Source organism: Geotrypetes seraphini, chromosome 5 (assembly GCF_902459505.1).
Source record: "Geotrypetes seraphini chromosome 5, aGeoSer1.1, whole genome shotgun sequence".
Lineage (NCBI taxonomy): Eukaryota > Metazoa > Chordata > Amphibia > Gymnophiona > Dermophiidae > Geotrypetes > Geotrypetes seraphini.
This window is the reverse complement of record NC_047088.1, coordinates 220,348,484-220,369,987: the sequence shown is the minus strand read 5'-3', so window position 1 is coordinate 220,369,987 and position 21,504 is coordinate 220,348,484. Positions and strand designations below refer to the sequence as shown.

The 21,504-nt window shown below is 41.6% G+C and overlaps 1 protein-coding gene across 1 annotated transcript in view; it reads right to left on the bottom strand.

The window, feature by feature from the left end:
• The window catches only part of PRPF40A (pre-mRNA processing factor 40 homolog A), a 235,613-nt gene that overhangs the window by 86,245 nt on the left and 127,864 nt on the right, over positions 1 to 21,504 (bottom strand). The window contains 4 exon segments of the mRNA XM_033944203.1: positions 5,111 to 5,227; positions 5,327 to 5,418; positions 5,553 to 5,667; positions 20,046 to 20,179. Of these exon segments, the coding sequence (XP_033800094.1) occupies positions 5,111 to 5,227; positions 5,327 to 5,418; positions 5,553 to 5,667; positions 20,046 to 20,179 (458 nt within the window).

The following is a 21,504-nucleotide window of genomic DNA, read 5'->3' as shown; positions in this document are numbered from 1 at the left end:
GAGGGAGTGGGCATCCTTTTCTGCCATTTGTAGGTTATCGCATGCCGGGGAGAGGGGGGTGCGTTTGTCAGGGGGGAGCTGGGTTTTTTTACAGGTCTGCCCGGGTTTTGCTTGTGAAATACATGCAAAATATCTGTACCATGGAAAGAAAAAAAATGAAAAAACAAAATAAAACAAAACAGGAAGACCTGTCAAAAAACAGGCAGACTTGTCGGTAACACAGTTACCGACAGGTCTACTGCAGTCGAGTTTTAAGATCATAAAACCCGATGCAAAGCAAATGTTAGTGAATCAGTCGCTTGGCTATTTTACAAATTTGCATGGCCAGATTGGAAAATGGGCGATCAAGGGGAAAAACACGCAGTGGGCTGTTTTGTGAATTGGGTCGGTTAGAAGCGATCGTCGCTAAATCTATAAAAACAGGTTTAGCGACAATCGCTGAAATTAGTGAATCGGGGCCTATGTCTGAGTTCTACAACAAGGTTCAGAAGATTCACCTTCATTTTTAAATCAGGTCACCTACCATCTGTCACTTCTGCCAACTTCCCCTCAACCCCTGCAACCTTTTTCTCCTTTTCTGAAATCATTGAAGGAAACTGCACATCTTCCCTCCTTCTGCATACCTACTACCTGCTCCTCTAATCTGATTCCAACCCACATACACAGCACTCTCTCTCCCACTGTCACCTCTCCTATCTGCCACAACCTCAACCTATCACTCTCCACTGCTACTGTTTCCAATGTTCTAAAACATGACATAGTTACACCTATCGTCAAAAACTCCTCACAATTCCCTCCAACTATCACCCCATCTCCCTCCCCCTCTTCTTATCCAAGCTACTTGAACGTGCTGGACTTCCTTTCATCTCAAGCTATTCTTGACCCACTTCAATCAGGCTTTCACCCACTGCATTCAAAGAAGTCAAGCAAATTGGTGTGGCAAGATCTCCATCAGCTGAACCTATGCTGACTCTATCTCATTAAATCATGTTTGTCTACGTGTTCCACAATTTTATTTTTTATAATTGTTTCCACCATTTTGCCTGCTACTGAAGTCAGGCTTACAGATCTGTAATTTCCTAGATCTCTCCTGGAACTCTTTTTAAAAATTGGCATAACATTGACCACCCTCCAATCTTCAGGTACTAGACGATTTTAGCAACAGGTTGCAGATCACTAACAGCAGGTCAGCAATTTCATGTTTGAGTTGTTTTAGTACCCTGAGATGCATATTATCCAGTTCAAGTGATTTATTACTTTTTAACTTGTCAATTTGGCTTAGTACATCTTCCAGAGTCACAGAGATTTCTTTCAGTTCCTCCACATTATCACCCTTGAAAACCATTTCTGGTTAAGGTAGATCTGTTACATCTTCTTCCGTAAAGACTGAAGCAAAGAATTCATTCAGTATCTCCGCTATGGCCTTATGCTCATTTGCTCATTGACCATCAACGATCCCACGGATTCACTCTCAAGTCATAAGGCTTATGGGGACAGACTTAAAGATCTCAATATGTATACTTCAGAGGAAAGGCAGGACAGGGAAGATACGACAGAAACGTTTAAATACCTAAATGCGCATGAGTCGAGTCTCTTTCATTTGAAAGGAAGCTCTGGAATGAGAGGGCAATCTATCCACACTCTCCCTCAAGATGTCATCAACAAGTCGACTCTTCTATCTTTTAGTACCTGTAATAACTTTATTCCTCCCTCTCTAGCAAACCTTCAGAAAACACTACAATCTACAAATGCATCTAACAATTCAATAGAAAGTATCCCCCCCTTAATTCTCAAAAAATTTTTCCCTCTCTTTGGGCCATTTCTTTTGGAAATGGTGATTAACAGTTTGTCTAATAGTTTTGTTCCAAAAGCCTTGTTTACCCAAAATTGTAAAATCCCAATTCAGACCCAACTTCGTTATCAAACTTCCGCCCAATTGCTAATCTGCCTTTCATCTCTAAAATAACAGAAAACATCATATATAACCAACTAGCCAATTTCATTGACAAAACCAATGCCTTACACCCCAATCAAACTGGTTTTCGCTCATCTTACTCCACTGAACTATCATTACTAGGGCTTCTTTCTACTATATACTATTTCCTTGATCACCGAAAATCTGTTCTCCTATCTCTCTCAATCTTTCCGTCGCCTTCGACACTGTTGACCACTCTCTCCTCCTCGACCGCCTTAGAGACTGTGGTATTACTGGCCAAGCACTCTCATGGTTCACCTCATACTTTACCGATCGTTGTTTCAATGTTTACTCAAACAACAAAACTCCTTCACCTATATTTCAAATCCACGGTGTTCCACAGGGTTCTATTCTATCCCCTCTGCTATTTAATATATTCATGTCCCCTCTCCTCACTTTAGCACAATCAATAGGTTTCACAATTTTTGCCTACGCAGATGACATCCAAATACTTCACCCCATAGATTCCACAAACATCGCCGATATACAAGAAATTAATTCAAAATTAGATAAAATAAGTGACTGGCTCTTTGCAAACAAACTCTCCCTCAACATTAATACATCTTGTGGTATTCTCTTCTCAACCAATCCTAACGAAACAGTAACAGGAAAAATCTGCCTTAAATCTCAGCCTGTAAAAATGGAAACAAAAATAAAATTATTAGGGGTTATCATAGACAAAGATTTAACATTTCACGATCATATCAATTCAGTAGTAAAAACCTGCTTCTACAAACTACGACTTATTCGATCTTTAACCTCCATCCTTGAAACCGAAGCAATCACGACCCTAGTTCATTCCATTCCCTAGTCATTTCGCACCTTGATTATTGTAATTCTCTTTACAATGGAATTCCTAAAAAAGAAACCCGACGTCTTCAGCTCATTCAAAACACTGCAATAAAACTTATATATAAACTAGGGAAATATGACCACGTCACGCCTCTTTTGAAAGAAGCGCATTGGCTACCCATTACACATCGTATCACTTACAAAACTCTTATGTTGGTCTTTAAAATCAAATCTTCCCATCAACCATCCTTTCTTGACAAACTTCTTATTCCATTTTGCCCATCACGGACCCTTAGATCTGCTGACCAAAATTTACTATCCTTTCCCTCTATAAAGGAATTCTTCTATACTAGAAAAACCAACTTTTCTGTAGTAGCTCCTACTTTATGGAACTCTCTGCCATCCCAACTTCATCAGGAAAAACTCATTGATAAATTTAAGACTAATCTGAAAACCTTCTTATTTCAAGACGCATTTTATTACTCATGATTCTTCTTCCACCATTCACCTAACCGCTTTAAAGAAGCGCCCCCTCCCTCTGTTCCTTCCCTCCCCTCTCACATTCAAACCTTGTTTTGTTTTTCTTCATCATTATAATGTAACTTTTCCCCTTCCTTCCTTGTTAACCCCACTTTTAAGTATGTCATTGTCAAATGTCTTTAATGTTCACTCTCCCCATTACTCTTTCTCTTTTATTAATTTTATAATCTATAAATATAATTTTACCTTGATTTTAACTTTTATTGTAAACCGGCTAGATACCTGTTGATGGTTGGTATATTAAAAATCAATAAACTTGATGAAGTTAAGAGGTGATAGCCTAAGGAGTAATCTAAGGAAATACTTTTTTACAGAAAGGGTGGTAGATGTGTGGAACAGTCTCCTGGAAAAATTGGTGGAGACAGATACTGTGTCTGAATTCAAGAAGGCGTGGGATAGGCACATGGGATCTGAGAGAGAGAAGAAGAGATAATGGTTACTGTGGATGGGTAGATGGGCCATTTGGCCTTTATCTGCCATCATGTTCCTATATTTACCGCACTGCCTCTGCTCACTGGCTGCCACTACTGCTTTGGATAAGTGAGGGAGGGAAGGGGGTTTGTCAGGACAGGTTGCCGCTGCTGCTTCAGGGGTGGGCGGGAAGGAGAGATGTTGTCAGGACTGGGTGCCGGATCCATAAGTTGTGTGTGTGTGGGGAGGAATAGACATGGACAGGGGGAGAGGAAATGGATGCTGCAGCTGGACCCATAAGTGGGGAGAGAAAAGTGGGAAAGAAGGGGTACAGGGAAAGTGACTCAGAAAGAAGTGAACAAACAGGTGTGTGTATGGAGGGGGGTGATAGAGTGAGGTGGGAAAGGAGATATTTTACAGTAACTCTCAAGCATCCAGAAACTACAGTTATCAAGCATCCCCCAATCCCCCATGGGTGACAAATAACTTAGAATTTACTGTACTGGACTAGATGGACCACTGGTCTGACCCAGTATAGCTATTCTTATGTACAATAAGATCTAGTGACTCAACAAACTGACTGACTGCTATATAAACTGCCAACTAATGGTGGAGGAACACCCACCACCTGTGATGCCAAAGGCTGGTGACACCTTGTATTTAAAATATAAAATCCATTATTTTAATCTGATGACAGACACATCTCATGGTTTGATACATTATCATGTTTTATTTTACTGTATTATTTTTTCACAAACAATGGAATGGTTGGATAGCACTCAATTCAAATGTCCCTGCATTCTATCTTTCAGGGCTTTGAGAGACAAACACACATGAACATTTAGACAGAAAGTAATCTATAATTTTTCTATACAATCCCTTTCAAAATAGGAAAGTACTACAGAAGCACTAGTAGTGAAAGTTTTCTTGATGGTCTGGAGATTATTTTATTCCAAGAATACAGTACTTCCGTTCAGACCCCATTAGAGTTTAAACTTTGTGAAAGAAAAACTAACTTTTGGTTTCATATACCTTGTTAAATGCAGTTTACTTCAACTTTCTCTTTTATTTCAAGTTGTCTCTCTCTTCCTAAAGGCTAATTTTCACTACTTTGATAACTAAGATGTTATGCTGACCAATGTTGACTTAATGCTAATGTATTCTGCTATTTTCCTTCTAGCACTTCCTCCCTGTCTAGAAACTGTGCCACTTGTATGTGATTTTTCTATTTGGTACAGACAAAAGATGAGCTACATTCTCACTGTGGTCCATATCAGCAACATTTTCATTCTGAAGGTGTCCAAACAAGTAAAATAAAAACTAAAACTAAGATTTTGCTATAATGATAGAGAAAAAGCTCCTGAAAAGGCTTGAATAATAGTTTTGACTTACACTGTTGAAAGCCAATTTGATATTTCCAGCATCTAAGGTTGTTGCTCGCTTGGTTGAGCTGATAACCATAACAAAGTCTTCAAAAGTAGTATTAATTTCAACCACAAATCCTTTATCCTGTAAAACAGTTAATATATTACTTTGAAGATACTGTAACATTTTTCTCCCAATAAGACATTAAAAAAAAAAAAAAAATCCAAGAAACTAGTTTCTTACCCTCAAAATATCTTTAATTATCTTTTTTTCATCATGATATCGTGCTTTTAGATCTTCAACATAAAACTTGAAGAGATCAAGAGCTGTTGATCCTTTTAAACAAAAAAAAGAACCCAAAAGCACAAATAAAAAACCCAAAGATTAAAAAGAAACTGAACAAAAAATTACAGTACATCAATAAATGCAACTAATATTGTGGTATCTGGGAAATAATTAAAAAGCTTACCTGGTTGACCAAGCATGTTACTAAATCTGATGTCTGAACTTATGGTTGGATATAGTTCCATCCATGATGACATAGAATGTAGCTGCCCATGTTCATGTAGCTCATCCAAAAATATCTGAAAATCAATATGGAGAAGTAAGCCAATTCAAGCGTGTTACTGAAAACAGCAATCAATCAATTTCACGACATTTTTACGGAATGTCATTCATATTATGCTTGAGTACCTGAATAAATTCATGTAAACCGCTTTGAGCTCCCCTGGGAGAACGGTATAGAAAACTGAATAAATAAATAAATAAAATGAAGTTGCTGATTAGCCTATGAGCGCATGCAGTGCCTCTACCAACCATATTCAAACATGTTCTAATTTTAAATCATGTAGCTCCAAATTAACTTTTATTGAAAACTTAACTTTTATTGAAAACAAATTTGATGCTATACAAGGTCTGTTCAAAAAGTTCCAGGACAGTTTGAATTGCGTGCCAATGGGAAGTTCTTTTGAGACATGCTAGGTGGCACTGAGTAACTTGAAACCTCAGAAGTAACCTCCTTTTTTCCATTTGTTGATATCTTTTTTTTGTCTCCAAGCTACAGCAGTTTTTGTGGAAGTGTGTGTTCGTGATCGGCTATTTTTCATCGTGTGTGACCTCAATGAGCAGCGCTACATTGTGATGCTCTGCTTTAAATTGGGTAAGATCGCTACAGAAACTTATGAAATGTTGAAAGTGGCTTATGGGGAACATGTCATGAGTTGTGGAAGGTGTTTTGAATGTGTCAAAATGTGTGAATTCTTTACAAAAATGAGATGACAGTTCTTCCCAAGCCACCTTACTCTCCTCACTTGGCCCCTGCTGATTTCTTGTTTCCTAAACTTAAAGCTGGAAGGAAAGCGATTCAACACTACTGAAGACATAAAGCAAAATGTAAAGCGGCAACTTTTGGCGATTCTTGAAGATGCGTTTAAGGATGGTTTCCAGAAGTGGAAACTACATTGGGAAAAGTGTATATGTAGGGAAGAGTAGTACTTTGAAGGGGACCCAATCGAATAAGTTGTAAGACTATTTAATAAATTCTTATAAAATCAATCCTGAAACTTTTTGAACAGACCTCGGTTTACTGAGAGAACTAAGGAAAGCAGAAAGGAAACGGTACAAGGCTTAACAGTGACAAGTCCAAATGAAAGAACTAAATGAAGAATATTAAAAAAGCCATCCTAGAGATTAAAAAGATATACTACTCCCAACAATTATTAAAGACCCCCAATAGATAAAAAAAACCTTTTTAAACAAAAAAGATACTCACAATGTTGCAAGGATACAACCAATGCCTTAACACCGAACTTGACAGTGAAACACTTTCATACTACTACACTGACAGACAAAATACAATCTCACCTCAACTCCACCAAACTACAGACAAGATAATTAAAACTACAACTGGGAACCTAACTTTGAAACTGTCTTTCATGACAACATCACCGAGATACTAGACACTATTCGCCCCCTTGGCTCAAACCTAGACCTCTGTCCGCCATGCCTCCTAGTGGCTGTGAAAAACGCCTTTGTAGACTCCATTGTTCCCCTCATCAATACCTCTCTACCAACAGGCATATCTTGAAAAAACTCAGTCGACCTCAACGTGCCTGGCAATTTTAGAACTGTCTCCAACCTACCCTTCATCTCCAAGATCACGGAAAATATAGTGTTAAACCAATTATACTTTCATCAACAAACAAGAAGCCCTATCCGCCTTCCAATCAGGATTCAGGAAATTCCACAGTACTGAAACCGTCCTTCGCGACATCACTGACGACTGATGGAAACTCACGGATAAGGGTAACAATATCCTTCTGGTGCTGCTGGATCTCAGTCCATCGTTCGACACTACTAACCATCCTTTCCTCATTGCACAACTCTCTGAAATTGGTATCCGAGACACTGCATTACGATGGTTCACCTCCTTCCTGGATAATAGATCCCAAAGCATACTGCTTAATAATACGCTATCAAAACATGGTGTTCCATAGAGGGCTCTACTATCCTCCCTATTTTTCAATCTCTGCATTAGACCTGTCCTAGCCCGCAAATACAGATTCACTCCGCGGATGACATCCACCTATACATACTGCTAAGAGAAACTAGTGATGCCCAGATCGTGAAACACCTAAACTGCCTCTCAGAAATCAAAAACTGGATGTCCGTCAACAAATTATAACTAAACGCCTCCAAAATGGAACTCCTTTGTATCCACAAAGGACACTGCAACTACATCCATCCCTTGCTACACTGGGACTCATAACTGCAAAACACCAAGCACATAGCCAAGGAATACTCCTTGATTCCAATCTATCACTTTCCAACCATATCTCTCAAGTGGTATCCTCCTCATTTACTACTTGCGATAACTCCGAAAAATAAAGATCTACTTTTCTGAGTCTGACTCACCTAGCTACTTTATGCCTTAGTCCTCTCCCCGCATGGACTATTGCAATGCGCTATTCAATGGTCTCATGGGGAAGAACATAGTCTCCAGCATGTACAAAACGCGGCAATCAAGACTTCTAAAAAATCTTTATCCCCGTGACACTGTCTCCCAGGCTTTATCGTTGGATCACTGGTTGACCATAGCCAAACGTTGTGTCTTCAAGTGCCTGATGCTAGTGTTCAAATCCTTGCAAGACATGGCACAGGGCTACATGACTACCAAGCTTCCGCCATATGTGCCGAACAGGTCCCTCCACTCTAAGAATAAAATATGCCTCAAAATTCCCCCTAGTCAGGCCCTTCAACTGCAAACCGCCAAATGATATACCTACTCCCATTTCATACCGACGCACTAGAATCAACTGTCCCCACAGACTAGATCCCTTGAAGGACTCCTCAACTTTAGGAAAACAATAAAAACATACCTCTTCACCTAACTCCCCGCCCACGATCGATACAAAGAAATGTATATTGATACAAGATCCTTGGTATGTGATGCATTAGGATAAAAACTTGTATTGAAAAATCTTGCACTTAACTATGACAAATTTAATCTGTAACTATATATTATGTACATTGGTATTAGATCCCCAAGTGTGTGTTGAGTTAGGATAAAACCAAATTGAAAAACCTTGCAACTGTAACTATGGCAAATTGCAACTTGTAAACTGATTATTATATATATTGATATTAGATCCTCCGTATGTGTTGAGGTAGGAAAAAAACTATCAGAAACCCCCCCAAAAACTTAAAAACGTGTACTATAACTATGGCAAATTATAACCTGTCAACTGTACATTATGTATGTTAATCTGTAACCTGTTCTGAGCTCTTTGGTGAGGACGGGATAGAAAACAAATTAAATAAATACATAGTACATTTTGGTTTGTGATAACAGTATAATATATTAAACACAGTGGTGATCACAAATACTAAAAAACTGAAGAACTTATTTTATGTTATTTATGTTTTATATGGAAACCATCTAGATATACATGGTATATAAATTTTAACAATAAATATACAAATGCATTGACCTTAAAAAGTATATACACCAAGAATATGTTCAGTTTGTCAGACTTGCGTGTATTTAGGGAAATTTTTTCCCCTCACCCATCCATAATAAACTCCATATTGTCAGAGGAAAAATGTGTTAATGGTTAACAGAATGAAATGCAACAATTGGGTAAGCCTCAATCCTGCTGAGTCAATTCTTGATAGAAGCATCTTTTACATTAATTATAACTACAATATGTGTCTGTTGGAAAATGGCCTCGTTTTACAGATTTTTGTCCATCAGATTATTCTCTCGAACAATCTCCAGAATTCGCAAAGCATTCTACATAGTACTGTAAGAATGGCACCCAGAGGGAGATAGGGCCCCATTCTGGAAGTAGTACCTGCTGCAATAGGTAACTGCAAAACAGGTGCCTGCTCCGTGTGAATCACTGGCAGGCGCCATGTCCAGAATCATGTCTTTTTTCTTTTTTTTATATAAATGCCTTAAATGGAGGCTAGCATTATAAAGGCATCTGTCTCGCACCTACAGAATAAACATATGGATAAAGGTGAGCCAGTTGATGTAGTGTATCTAGATTTTAAGAAAGCTTTTAACAAAATTCTTCATGAGAGACTGAGAAAATTAGTCATGGAATGGAAGGCAATGTTAAATTGTAGATTAGGAATTATCAGACAAAAAAACAGAGGGTAAGGGTAAATGGCCATATTTCTCAACGGAAGAGGGTAAACAGTGGAGTGCCACAGGGATCTGTACTGGGACGGGTGCTATTTAACTTATTTATAAATGATCTGGAAATTGAAGCGAGTGAAGTGATTAAATTTGCAGTGACACTAAACTGTTCAAAGTTGTTAAAACATGCAGATTGTGAAAAATTGCAGGCAGACAGTAGCAAATTGGAAGACTGGGCGTCCCAAGTGGCAGATGAAACTTAATGTGGACAAATGCAAAGTGATGCACATTGGGATAAATAACCCAAATCACAGTTACCAGATGCTAGTGTCCACTTTAGGGGTTAGTGCCCAAGAAAAGGATGTGGGTGTCATTGTAGACAATACGATGAAACCTTCCGCCCTATATGTGGTAGAAGTCAAAAAAGCAAACAAGATGCTAGGAATTATTAAAAAAGGGATGGTTAACAAGACTAAAGAATGTTATAATGCCTCTGAATAGCTCCATGGTTCGACCTCACCTGGAGTATTGCGTTCAATTTTGGTCTCTTTATCTCAAGATATAGTGACACTAGAAAAGGTTCAAAGAAGAGTGACCAAGATGATAAAGAGGATGGAACTCCTTTCATATGAGGAAAGACTTAAAAAGGTTAGGGCTATTCAGCTTGGAAAAGAGAAGGCTGAGGGGAGATATGATTGAAGTCTATAAAATCCTGAGTGGAGTAGAACGGGTATAAGTGGATCGATTTTTTACTCCATCAAAAATTACAAAGATTAGTGAACACTCAGTGAAGTTACAGGGAAATACTTTTAAAATCAATAGGAAAAAATATTTTTTCACTCAGAGAATAGTTAAGCTCTGGAACACATTGCCAGAGGTTGTGGTTAGAGTGAATAGCATAGCTAGTAGGGTTTGGACAATTTCCTGGAGGAAAAGTCCATAGTCAATTATTGAGAAAGACATGGGGTAACCCACTGCTTGCTCTGGATCAGTAGCATGGAATGTTGCTACTGTTTAGGTTTTGGCCAGGTACTAGTGACTTGGATTGGCCACCGTGAGAACAAGCTACTGGGCTTGATGGACTTTTGGTCTGACCCAGTAGGGCTATTTTTATGTTCTTATGTACGGAGGCCCATAGGGATGCCTATGGACAGCTAAGTCCACTTCCGGCACAAATTATGCCCATGTCGTCCCTAGGCATCTGTAGACATCCCTATGCACTCCATAGGTGCGAGACAGGTGCTTAAGAACAGCGCCTGCATTAAAAAAAAATATATACAAACCCCCAAAAAAGTGCACCCCAATTGGTTCATTAGACGGCGGTAGGATGCCTACCACCGCCTAACTTCAGGACGCCATTTGGAGAATTTGGCCCTTAATATTCCCCAGCGGTTCTGAAAGTATGAAAAACGAATCTGATACTAAAGAACAAGTTGTCCATAAAGTTTTCTACTGAAGATAAAGCAGACCTTAGACAGAGTAAAACAAATATACTTTTTAATTTTTGATAACTCATGGCAGTCAATAATTAGTGGCTCTGTACGGGGCAGGAGCGCAGGAAGACTGTTCTTGCTCCGGTTCATTGCTACACCACACTTACTAGCCTGTAATTCCCTATGTCCTTACTTCCACTTTTGTGGAAAGGGGCCACATCCGCCCTTCTCCAGTCCTCCGGTATCACACCCGACTCTAGAGACTTATTGAAAAGGTCAGTCAGAGGAGCCACCAGAACTTCCTTAAGTTCCTTCAGCACCCTTGGATGTATACCATCCGACCCTATCGCTTTGTCTATTTTAGCTAGCTCCTCACGAACACAACCCTCTGAAAATTGATCAGGGTCTACCTCTCCTCCATACCTATTTATGTTTGCCTTCTGCGATCCTGCTCCTGGCGGTTCAGCCATGAACACAGAACAGAAATATCTATTAAGCAATTCAGCCTTGAGTTTCACAATGCCACTTTTGCACTTCTTCCTATCACTAATATCTAAAAATGTCTTGTCTCCCCATTTTACCATGTCAGCTATTTTTTCTTCAATTTGCATCTTTGCTTTCCTGACTACAAAACCAGCCTCTCAACGTTTCCAGATATTTTTGTCTGTCTTCCTCTTTCTGTGATCTTTTGTAGTTTATGAAAGCTAATCTCTTATTCCTTACCTTCTCAGCTACTGCTTTTGAAAAACCAAAGCATCCTTCTTTTCCTATTATTTTTATTTACTTGTCTCACAAAAAGGTTTGTCGTTCTTACAATTACCCCTTTCAGTTTTGCCCACTGTATTTCCACTCCTTCCAGACATTCCCATCCAGACAATTCTTTGATGTAATTCACCATCCGAACAAAGTAAGATTTGTTTTTAAAGTCTAGAACCTTTGCTTTTGAATGAGCCCTCTCTATACCTATCCATATATTAAATCGTACCATGCAGTGATCACTGGATGCAAGATCACCCACTGTAACATCAGAAACACTTTCCCCGTTTGTAAGCACTAAATCCAGTATGACCTCATCCTGCATGGGTTCCCTTAACAACTGCTGCAACAGTTCTCCTTGTAGAGAAACCAGGATCTCCCTACTTCTAGAAAGCCCCGCAATAGGGTTACCCAATCAACATCTGGCATGTTAAACTCACCTATTAGTAAAACTTCCCTTTTTTTAGATATAGTCTGAATGTCTACTGTTTTTTTTTTTTTTAATATTTCTTTATTTAATTTTCAAATACATTTCCAAGCATAATCATCTTGTACAGAAAGATTGACAGAATTTAGAAACAATAACACAAAGAATATAGTTCCAAGGAATAAAAAAAAAAAAAAAAAAAATTTCCTATCATTCTCAAGTCCTCAATTATAAGGATTCCAAGAATCATTAAGTGACTAAACATAATACAATCAAAATACTTAATCAAAGAAAAAAAGCAGCCTATAATGGTAGGAGAATAATTCTACATTCCAAGTAAGATTGCTATATCTTATACTTTATCAAGGTGTTTTAGAGACAAAAAACCAGTCAGCTGAGATGGATCAAAGAAAACATAATTGAAAGATTTATATCTAATTATGCACTTGCAAGGATAACGCAAGAAGAAAGCTCCACCCACAGAAGTAATTGCTGGTCTCATTAACAAAAATTCTCTCCTTCTTCTCTGAGTATCTTTGGAAACATCAATATTTTTGTCCCAAGAATTTTTTTGATTTATTAAAAAAAAAATATCCTCATTATCCATTCCTTATCAGGTGCTTAAGCCACTGTTACTAGTAGAGTTGCTGGTTTCACAAGTATTTCCTCTGGAGTTTCCAACAATTCGGAAACATCAAGAGGTTTGTCATGATCATTTTGGTCTTGAACTAATTGTTCCTGTCGTTTCTTATCAGGTAGATAATATACTTTAACAAAAGGAGGTAATGATTGTTCTGGAACATTCAAGACTTTAAGAAAATATCTCTTCAACATATCGAGGTGTTGTAACAGGATTTTTTGGAAAATTTAAAATCCGCAAATTATTGGCCCGATTATAATTTTCAAGAGATTCTAATTTTTGCCGAATACTGTTACTGTCTTTAATTTGCATTTCCTGAAGATTTTTTATTGTTTTCAATTCCATATTCAATTTTTGAGTCTCATTTTTACCTATTTCGATTTCTTGTTTCAGTTGTACAATTTCTTCTTTCTGTAATTTTAAGTTTCCTTCAATCTCTCTAACTTGTGAGGAAAATGTTTTACCCAAATTCACTACTAAGTCCCAAATAGTCTCCAATGTTACTTCTGGTAGTTTTGTAAGTAAGGAAAAGTCCTGCAGTGGCAATACAGGCTTACCAGATGCTGGCTTTCCTTCCAAAGTCCCTTGTGTTCGCTCCTCCAACGGTTTCCCGGCCACAGGTAGCTCCAGGCAAGTAACTTCCCCCGTTGACTCCAAGGACAAGCTCTCAGATGAATTAGCCTCTCACGATGTGAACCCTGCCCAATTCCTGTGGAGAGCTTGCTTGCTGTGGCGGTGGGGGTGGATCTCTATTATCCGGGCTCAGCGTGGCATCAAGCCCCAAGTCGTCCTTTTGGCGTCACTTGCCAGCGTTGACAGCAGGCGATTCCCGGACTGCTCCGATCCTCCAGCAAGATGTCGTAGGATTTCATCAATCATGCAGCTGGAAGGGATCCCGGGATATCAGGAGGCTCCACTGGTTCCTTTCCCCCTTTTCGGCATTCTGACCAGCAAAAAAAGGTATGAAAGGGAAAAAATATCTAGGCATCTCTCCCATTACCGGCTGCTGCGGTCATCTTGGATCCCACCCCCGAGTGGAATCTTGGCCCTGAATGTCTACTGTTAAATCACTGTCCACTTCTTCAGTCTGTGAAGGAGGCCTGTATATCACACCAATGTAAATATATTCACCATTCCCTCTTTCTAAATTGATCCACAGTGCCTCTTCCTTGCCCTGCAGATCCTGCAATTATGTGGCTTTAATATGGTCTTTAACATATAACGCTACTCCCCCCTCCTTTTCTTCCTACCCTGTCTTTCCTGAACAGATTATAGCCCGATCATGGTTCTCCATGAACCACCGCTCCGTTATCGCCACTATATTCAACACATCTTCTTCCATCACAGCTTCTAGATCCAGAATCTTGTTTCCCATATTTCGAGCATTAATATATACGGCTTTCCAGATATTCCCCCTTTTTCCCATCCGTGTAGAGTTATTCAGTGATTTACTTACCACAGGGCTTATACTCACCTGGAGGCTTTGATCACCCTGCCTCATCACTTCTAATTTAAAGCTCTCTTCAGTAGATTAGCCAGCCTGCTGCCGAAGATACTTCTTCCACTCTTTGGTAGATGCACACCATCCCTACTTAGTAGCTCTTTGTAAATCATCCAATGGTTCAGGTAGCCAAAACGCTCTCGACAACACCATCCATGTAGCCACACATTCATTTCCAAGATGTGAGCTTCTCTACCCTGGCCTTTATGCTCAACAGGGAGGATAAACAAGAATACTACCTGCACACCTGAGTGTTTCACCTTCTATCCGAGCCACAAAGTCGCTTTTAATATGTTCACAAGGGTACCTGGCAGTATTGTTTGTGCCAACATGGATGAGCAGCATCAGATAATAGTTATCAGGCTTGATGAGACTCGGAAAGCTCTCCCTAACATCTTGGATTTTGGCACCAGACAGTATACCTCTCGTGACATCAAGTCTGGTCTACAGAGGGATGCTTCTATACCCCTCAGAAGGGAATCGCCAACTACCACTACCTTACGCCACCTAGTGGTCATGGTTCCAGTAATTTTTGGGATTTCAAACTTTGGTCCTTCCTCTTCTTGGGATGCTCTCATTTCCCCTACATCTAGGACACCAGTTCAAGGGCAAGAGAGTCAATACCAATCTTGTAGTGTTCCGTAATCTGAGTCCAGATGTCTTCCCTAGCACAGCCTCTTCTTCCCCACTGCTGGAAATCTTTGATGCCTCATGAACCATTTATCAATGTACCTCTCCATTTTCACAGGTGCTTCTCAGTCTTGCCCTCTCCTCTTTCAGTTCTTTTACTTCCTTCATGAGCGATTCATGCTGAAGACAGCTTGCACATGGAACCGCTTCCTCTGCCTGGGTAACATTTTCTGTCTGCACAGAGACAGAAGTTGTAACCTGAGCAGCAGCTTTGGTGTTACAATGTTTCCCAACCATACTGTGGTGCAAAAGTACTTACACCTGGAAGAATAAAGAAAGGGCAGAAAAATCCTACAAAATAATGCCCTGTTCCTGATTGGCTGAAGAGTCTATAAATCTTGGGTGGGTGAGAGGGAATTAGATTAACACCAGAGCCTTTCCTCAACAGCTATTTGTGCCCTAATCTGATATTATGCCTTGAAATGCAACCTAAAACACTAATCTAGGCTAAAACACTGTTTTGTATTAAACCCTAACAAACACTCTAAAGCAGGGGTGCCCTAAAGGTCGATCGCGAAGGCAACGCAAGTTGATCGCGTTGCCTTCGCATTTTACTTGCTTCCCAAGAGCCAGATGGACCCGAAGCATCCTGGTGGTCCTCGCGTGCCCGGCAGCTCCACTCACTACCTGCACGGGACGGTGCCAGTCAGTCAATCAGCCTCCCTCCCCCTCCCCCCACCGTCCTACCTTCTCTCAGGGATTCCCAGGCGAGGCCTAGAGCTTTTCCCTCTGCCACGGGCCGCCCCACTGGAAGTAGGAAGTTGCGTCAAGTGGGGGGGACTGGAGGGCAGGAAGTTGCAGAGAGCGCGAGCTCCGGGGGATCAGTCGCGAGCACCCTCGGAGACCGTGGTGCGGAGGGTAGAAACGGGAGAAAGGAAGGATTCGGGGGGGGGGGGAAAGAGATCCGATCGAATGCCACTTCGCTTTATTGATGTCCACAGGGGGGGACTGTCCTTGGAAATACATGCAGAAAACTCCCGTTCCGTGCAAGTTTGTGACAGGTAATGCTTTTGGCTCCTAGGGGGAAGAGGGGAGGTGGTGGTTTGGAGGCCTGTTCCCCGATGGCAGTGGCAGTAATTTGGGAGCAGACAGGGAGACAGAAAGAAAGAGGGAAAGGAGAGAGAGAGAAAGATAGACAGACAGAAAGAAAGGGGGGACAGGAAGACAGAAAGAAAGGGGGCATGGAGAAAGAAAGACAGACAGAAATAAAGGGGGATAGGGAGACAGAAAGAAAGAAAGGGGAGGGGGGCAGGGAGAGTGGAAGAAAAAGTTGGCGGAGGGAATGAGGTCTGGAAGCATACAGCAAGCTGAAAGAAGGGAAGAAATATTGGATGTACAGTCAGAAGAATAAAGTGCAACCAGAGACTCGTGAAATCACCAGGCAACAAAGGTAGGAAAAATCATTTTATTTTTAATTTAGTGATCAAAATGTGTCCATTTTGAAAATTTATATCTTCTGTCTATATTTTATACTATGACCCCCTTTTACTATATCACAATAGCGGCTTTTAGCGTAGGAAGCCTATGAGCGTTGAGAGCAGCACGGGGCATTCAGCGCAGCTTCCTGCGCTAAAAACCGCTATTGCAGTTTAGTAAAAGGAAGGGGGTATATTTATCTATTTTTGTATAACTGTTACTGTCTTGCGGTTTAGTAAAAGGAAGGGGGTATATTTATCTATTTTTGTATAACTGTTACTGAGGTGACATTGCATAAAGTCATCTGCCTTGACCTCTTTGAAAAATCCCCGGAATATAAATGATAATTAACATTTTCTCTGCGTATAGTGTGCTTTGTGTTTTTTTAAATTTTATTGTTGGTAGATCATTTTAAAATGACCAAGTCAAAAGTAGCTCGCAAGCCCAAAATGTCTGGGCACCCCTGCTCTAAAGGCTACACTATTGCCTAACTGATTTTGCTGAGCTAAAAAACATGAAGATATAACCTACTGAAACACAAGTTTACCTATCCCAAGCTTGAATGCCAGCAGGCAAGATATTCCAATGGATGTTTTTCTCTCCTTAGCAGTACCTCTTCAGGTGTGGGGAAAAGGGTGAGTTTCCAGATCTGGTGGGAGGGTTTGGGGGTTAGGTGTTTCAGGTTTCTGCAAATTGTCCTTGTTAAGATCAGCTGGAGAAATGTGAAGGGTAATTTAAAAATAAGAGTAATTTGAGCCTAGGGATGGGTGGGCTGTGTTCTAGTTCAGTGTCAAATGTGTAACTAAGGCCTAGATTCACTAACCCGCCAAACCGTGCACGATCCATTTCGTTTACATGCCAGCCGACTAATTCAGTAAAGGCCTGCATGCAAATGGGGACGATCGTTAACACTCCCCCTACCCACGGCCAGGATCAGTAGAGAGCTATCCCCGCTCATGCGCACACCCTAACAGTAGTGACAGGAGAAGCAGCCTCCAGTCACTGCTGTCAGGGCTCAGCCCAGATCTCTCTTGCCTGCTCGCCGGACTCTCCTTCTCTCTGCCGCCGTTCCCTGCAGTGCAAACCCATGGTTTTAAAGCGGGCCTGCACTGCAGGGAATGGCGGCAGTGAGCAGGAGAGTCCGGCGAGCAGGGAAGAGAGATTGGGCACCGGCCTGACACACCGGCCCTGCCCGACACCCCCCCCAGGCCCCGATCTCTACTGCCTGCCCTGCTCTGCCCAGATCTCTCCCTTCCTCCCTGCGACCGGCATGGCATGGCACGGCACAGCCCTCGCTCTTCCCCGACCGGCATGGCCCACCCACGGCACCAAAAAGTTAGGAGCAGGAGGGGTGCTCAGTCCCTCCTGTGCCTAGGCCTCCCACCCCTGGTCGGCCCAGGCAGTCGTTCCCGGCCCACCCACCCCGGTACTTTAAAAATGGTTGGGAACAGGAGGGGTGCCCGGTCCCTCCTGCTCCTTGTAAAAAGGCTCCCTCATCTTCGGGAGCAGGATGGGTGCCCGGACCCTCCTGCTCCTACGCTGCATCAATCTTCAGGAGCAGGAGGAAAGTCCTCCTGCTCCGGTTGGCCGCCGCCCAATAGGCATTTTTTAAAAATTCAAAATACTGTATACCTGTATACTCGTATATAAGTCGATCAGAATAACATTAAAGATCCCCATTCCCCCCCCAAAAGGAGGAGAAATGGTTGACCCGAATATAAGATGGGGGCTTAATATTTAAGTGCAATGCCCTGCTAAGATTTGCACCCAGTTTCCCCTCCCTCACGCCCTCCCCTGCCAGGTTCTGCACCCAGCCCCCATCACTACTTGCCAGGTTCTGCACCCAGCCCCCTTCCCTACCAGGCTATACAGCCAGCCCCCCTCCCAGCCAGGCTCTGAACCCAGCCCCCCTCACTCCCTGCTAGGCTTTGCATCCTGTCCCACCTTCCTACCCCTGCATCCCCTCTGGTGGTCTAGTGGTAGGCTGGGACAGGAGGGATCCCTTCTGTCTCCCATCTGGCCAACTAACAATTTTTTTAATTACCCCCCCGGTACCTTTTTTTGTCCTTTTTAATCCCTGGTGGTCCAGCGGTGTATGGGGCAGGAGCGATCTTTCCGTGCTACTGCCCCGCACTGAGCCTTTCCCTCCCTAATTGTCTGCCTCCAATTATGCAGCCAATGGCGCATCCGATAGGACTGAGCTTTTCATGTTTCTTGTCCAGCTCTGCGCCACTCTCTGAAAGCTGCCACCAGTTCTCTGAACAGATAAGAGAAAAGAGGCTATTTGGCCTAGTAGACTCCTTTCTGCTGCTCCACCATCATCTCCTCTAAAGAAAATATGGACATATTTCTATGATTACTAAACTTTACTCTAGAGAAAAGACAAGAAGATGCCCAGATATTCTAGAGTCAAAAATGGAGGTCCAAAACAAAAGAGGCAGAAAACTGTGGAATAAAATTATCTTGACATGATGTTAATTAAAATTCAATGAAATCAATGAAATCAAAACAATCTCCACTTCACTGAGGGACTGACTTGTGGTGGGATACGGACCCAACATGGTCCATGTTTCGACTAGTAACAGCCTTCCTTAGGGATCCAGGTCAGTGTGCACTCGATGGTATGAGAAGGTGGATACAAATATAGGTAAAAATCCTCTTGAGACGCAAGTCGGGTGCCCTCCGGGCTACAGGTGGCCGCCTATCATAGGTGCGTTAAAGCTGCTAGCCCTGAGCCCATGGCATCCCTCACAAGCATCGGCCGATTCCTGGGATGCATTGAGCTGACAAGCCCCAGATCTATGATGTGTAAACTATACACGCAAAAGAAAATCCTAATGTTGTATTTAAAAATAACATTTTATATCTGGAATTAGAAATATGATTAAAAATATCTATATAAATAGCAATCATCCACAAAACAAATTTGTTGTGGCCCCATAGTTTGCCTCTTGCACAGCCTGACCAAGCACTCTTACTTATCTTCCTTCCCCTTCCAGACACAGTCTCCCTACCTTCAAGGTACTCTCTCTCTCTCTCTCCTGTTTCCTTTCCCTTCCTGGCACTATTTTTGACCCCTCATCAGCCTCATCCCCATGGTGCCATGGTTCTTCTATTTAAACAGTAGTATGCGACTGTAAAGATTTATTCTAAAATTCCAGATTTAAATGTTTGACAAAAATGTAAAATTATGATGAAAAACAAGCATACCAAATGCACAGCATGGCTACAGTTTTGTTGTAAATAAGGGAGAATTTTTACAGTTCTAGATGAATACAATTAAATTTGAACACTTACTGAAGCAAAGTAATATGAAGCAGGGTTCACGTTTAATATTTACAAAGAATGGTTGCAAAGCTGTAATGAAGGTAACACTGAACTGTTCAATCTTTGAAGCAGAAGAAGTTTGTATTCCCCATCTTTACTTGTAACAGGAATTTTTAACAGTTTCACCAACCTGGAAAGACTCCCTGTTTTTACGTTGTCGCCGCCTTTCCCTGAGTATACCTTTCTGTTTTTCATCTTCCTCTTCTTTTTCCAAAGCTCTGATATGTTCTTCAAAGCAGATAAGTGCATCCTCTTTATCCATATCTGGAACATAGATAAGAAACTGAATTTGCATGCACTGTGTTCCTCAAGGCTGAGCTTCAGGGACCCTACCAACCAGGACATAAAAGGGCAACCCACGATAGTGAACAGGAAGCAGATTACACTATCATAAGCAGAAGTGCATACAATAAGAAAAGTTGCACCCCTTCAGCTACTGCTAATTGCTGAGAGGCAAAGAGGAAACTAAATGGTTACTCCGGATAATGGTTACTGTGGACGGGTAGACTAGATGGCCATTTGGCCTTTATCTGCCATCATATTCCTATGTTTCTATGTAAATGCAAGAGAAAAGACTTGGAGAAAGGAATTAGAGAAGTATTTTAGGCCCAGATTCACTAAAGATAGCAACTCAATCATTGTTGGCCGACTCTCTGGCTGATTTTTAAACAGCGATTGATTCACTATCAAGTTTGCATGCAAATGATTTGAACAGAGGTGCAAAAATCATTTGCATGCAAACTCACCAACTCAGTCAGTGATTGAATCAGTGCAGTGCCCTGAGAGTAGTGACAGGAAAAGCAGACTCCTGTCACTGCTGTCAAGGCTTCTGTCGGCCCAGCTCCCCGACAAAAAAACTAAAAACGGCAGAAGGGATGCCAACTCCCTCCTACCGGCAAATATCTTCCCCCACCCCTGAAAAAACCAGGCAGGAGGGATGCAGACCACAAACCCCCGCTCCCCAAAAAGTTGGGAGTAGGAGGGGTGCTCAGTCCCTCCTGCTCCTAAGGCCGCCTGGACACAATTGGGCTTTAGGTCTCGCCCCAGTTCATCATGTGATGCATGGGGAGGAGCATTAGGCCCTGATTGGCTCGGGCACCTTGGGCTCCTCCTTTGGGAGGGCCCTGAGGCACTTGAGCCAACCAGGGACTTCCTTAGGGTTGAGCCTAAGAAGTCCTTGATTGGCCATTGCTTTGGTCACTCCGTGCAAATCATTTGCATGCAAAAAAGATAGTGAATCAATTGCTGTTTCAAAATTGGCCAGTAATTGGCCAACAGCAATTGAATCGCTACCTTTAGTAAATCTGGGCCTTCGTGATGGATATTTGACTGTAGGAAAGACTAATTTGAGACTTGTCACTGCCCCCATGAGCTTGGTCCCCATCACCGTCGAGCTCGGTCCCCGTCACCACCCCGCAAACCAGCTGATCCCATCCCACAAGCCTCAAATAGTTTTATACTGAACTTATTTTATTCAAGTATAAAAAGAAAATATTCTGTACAATTGTCATTTTATAAATCAAAGTTCTGGCTGCTGAACTAGAGAAAGAGATGTTCAGCTGGCTTTGTTTATAAATGTTTATCAACAC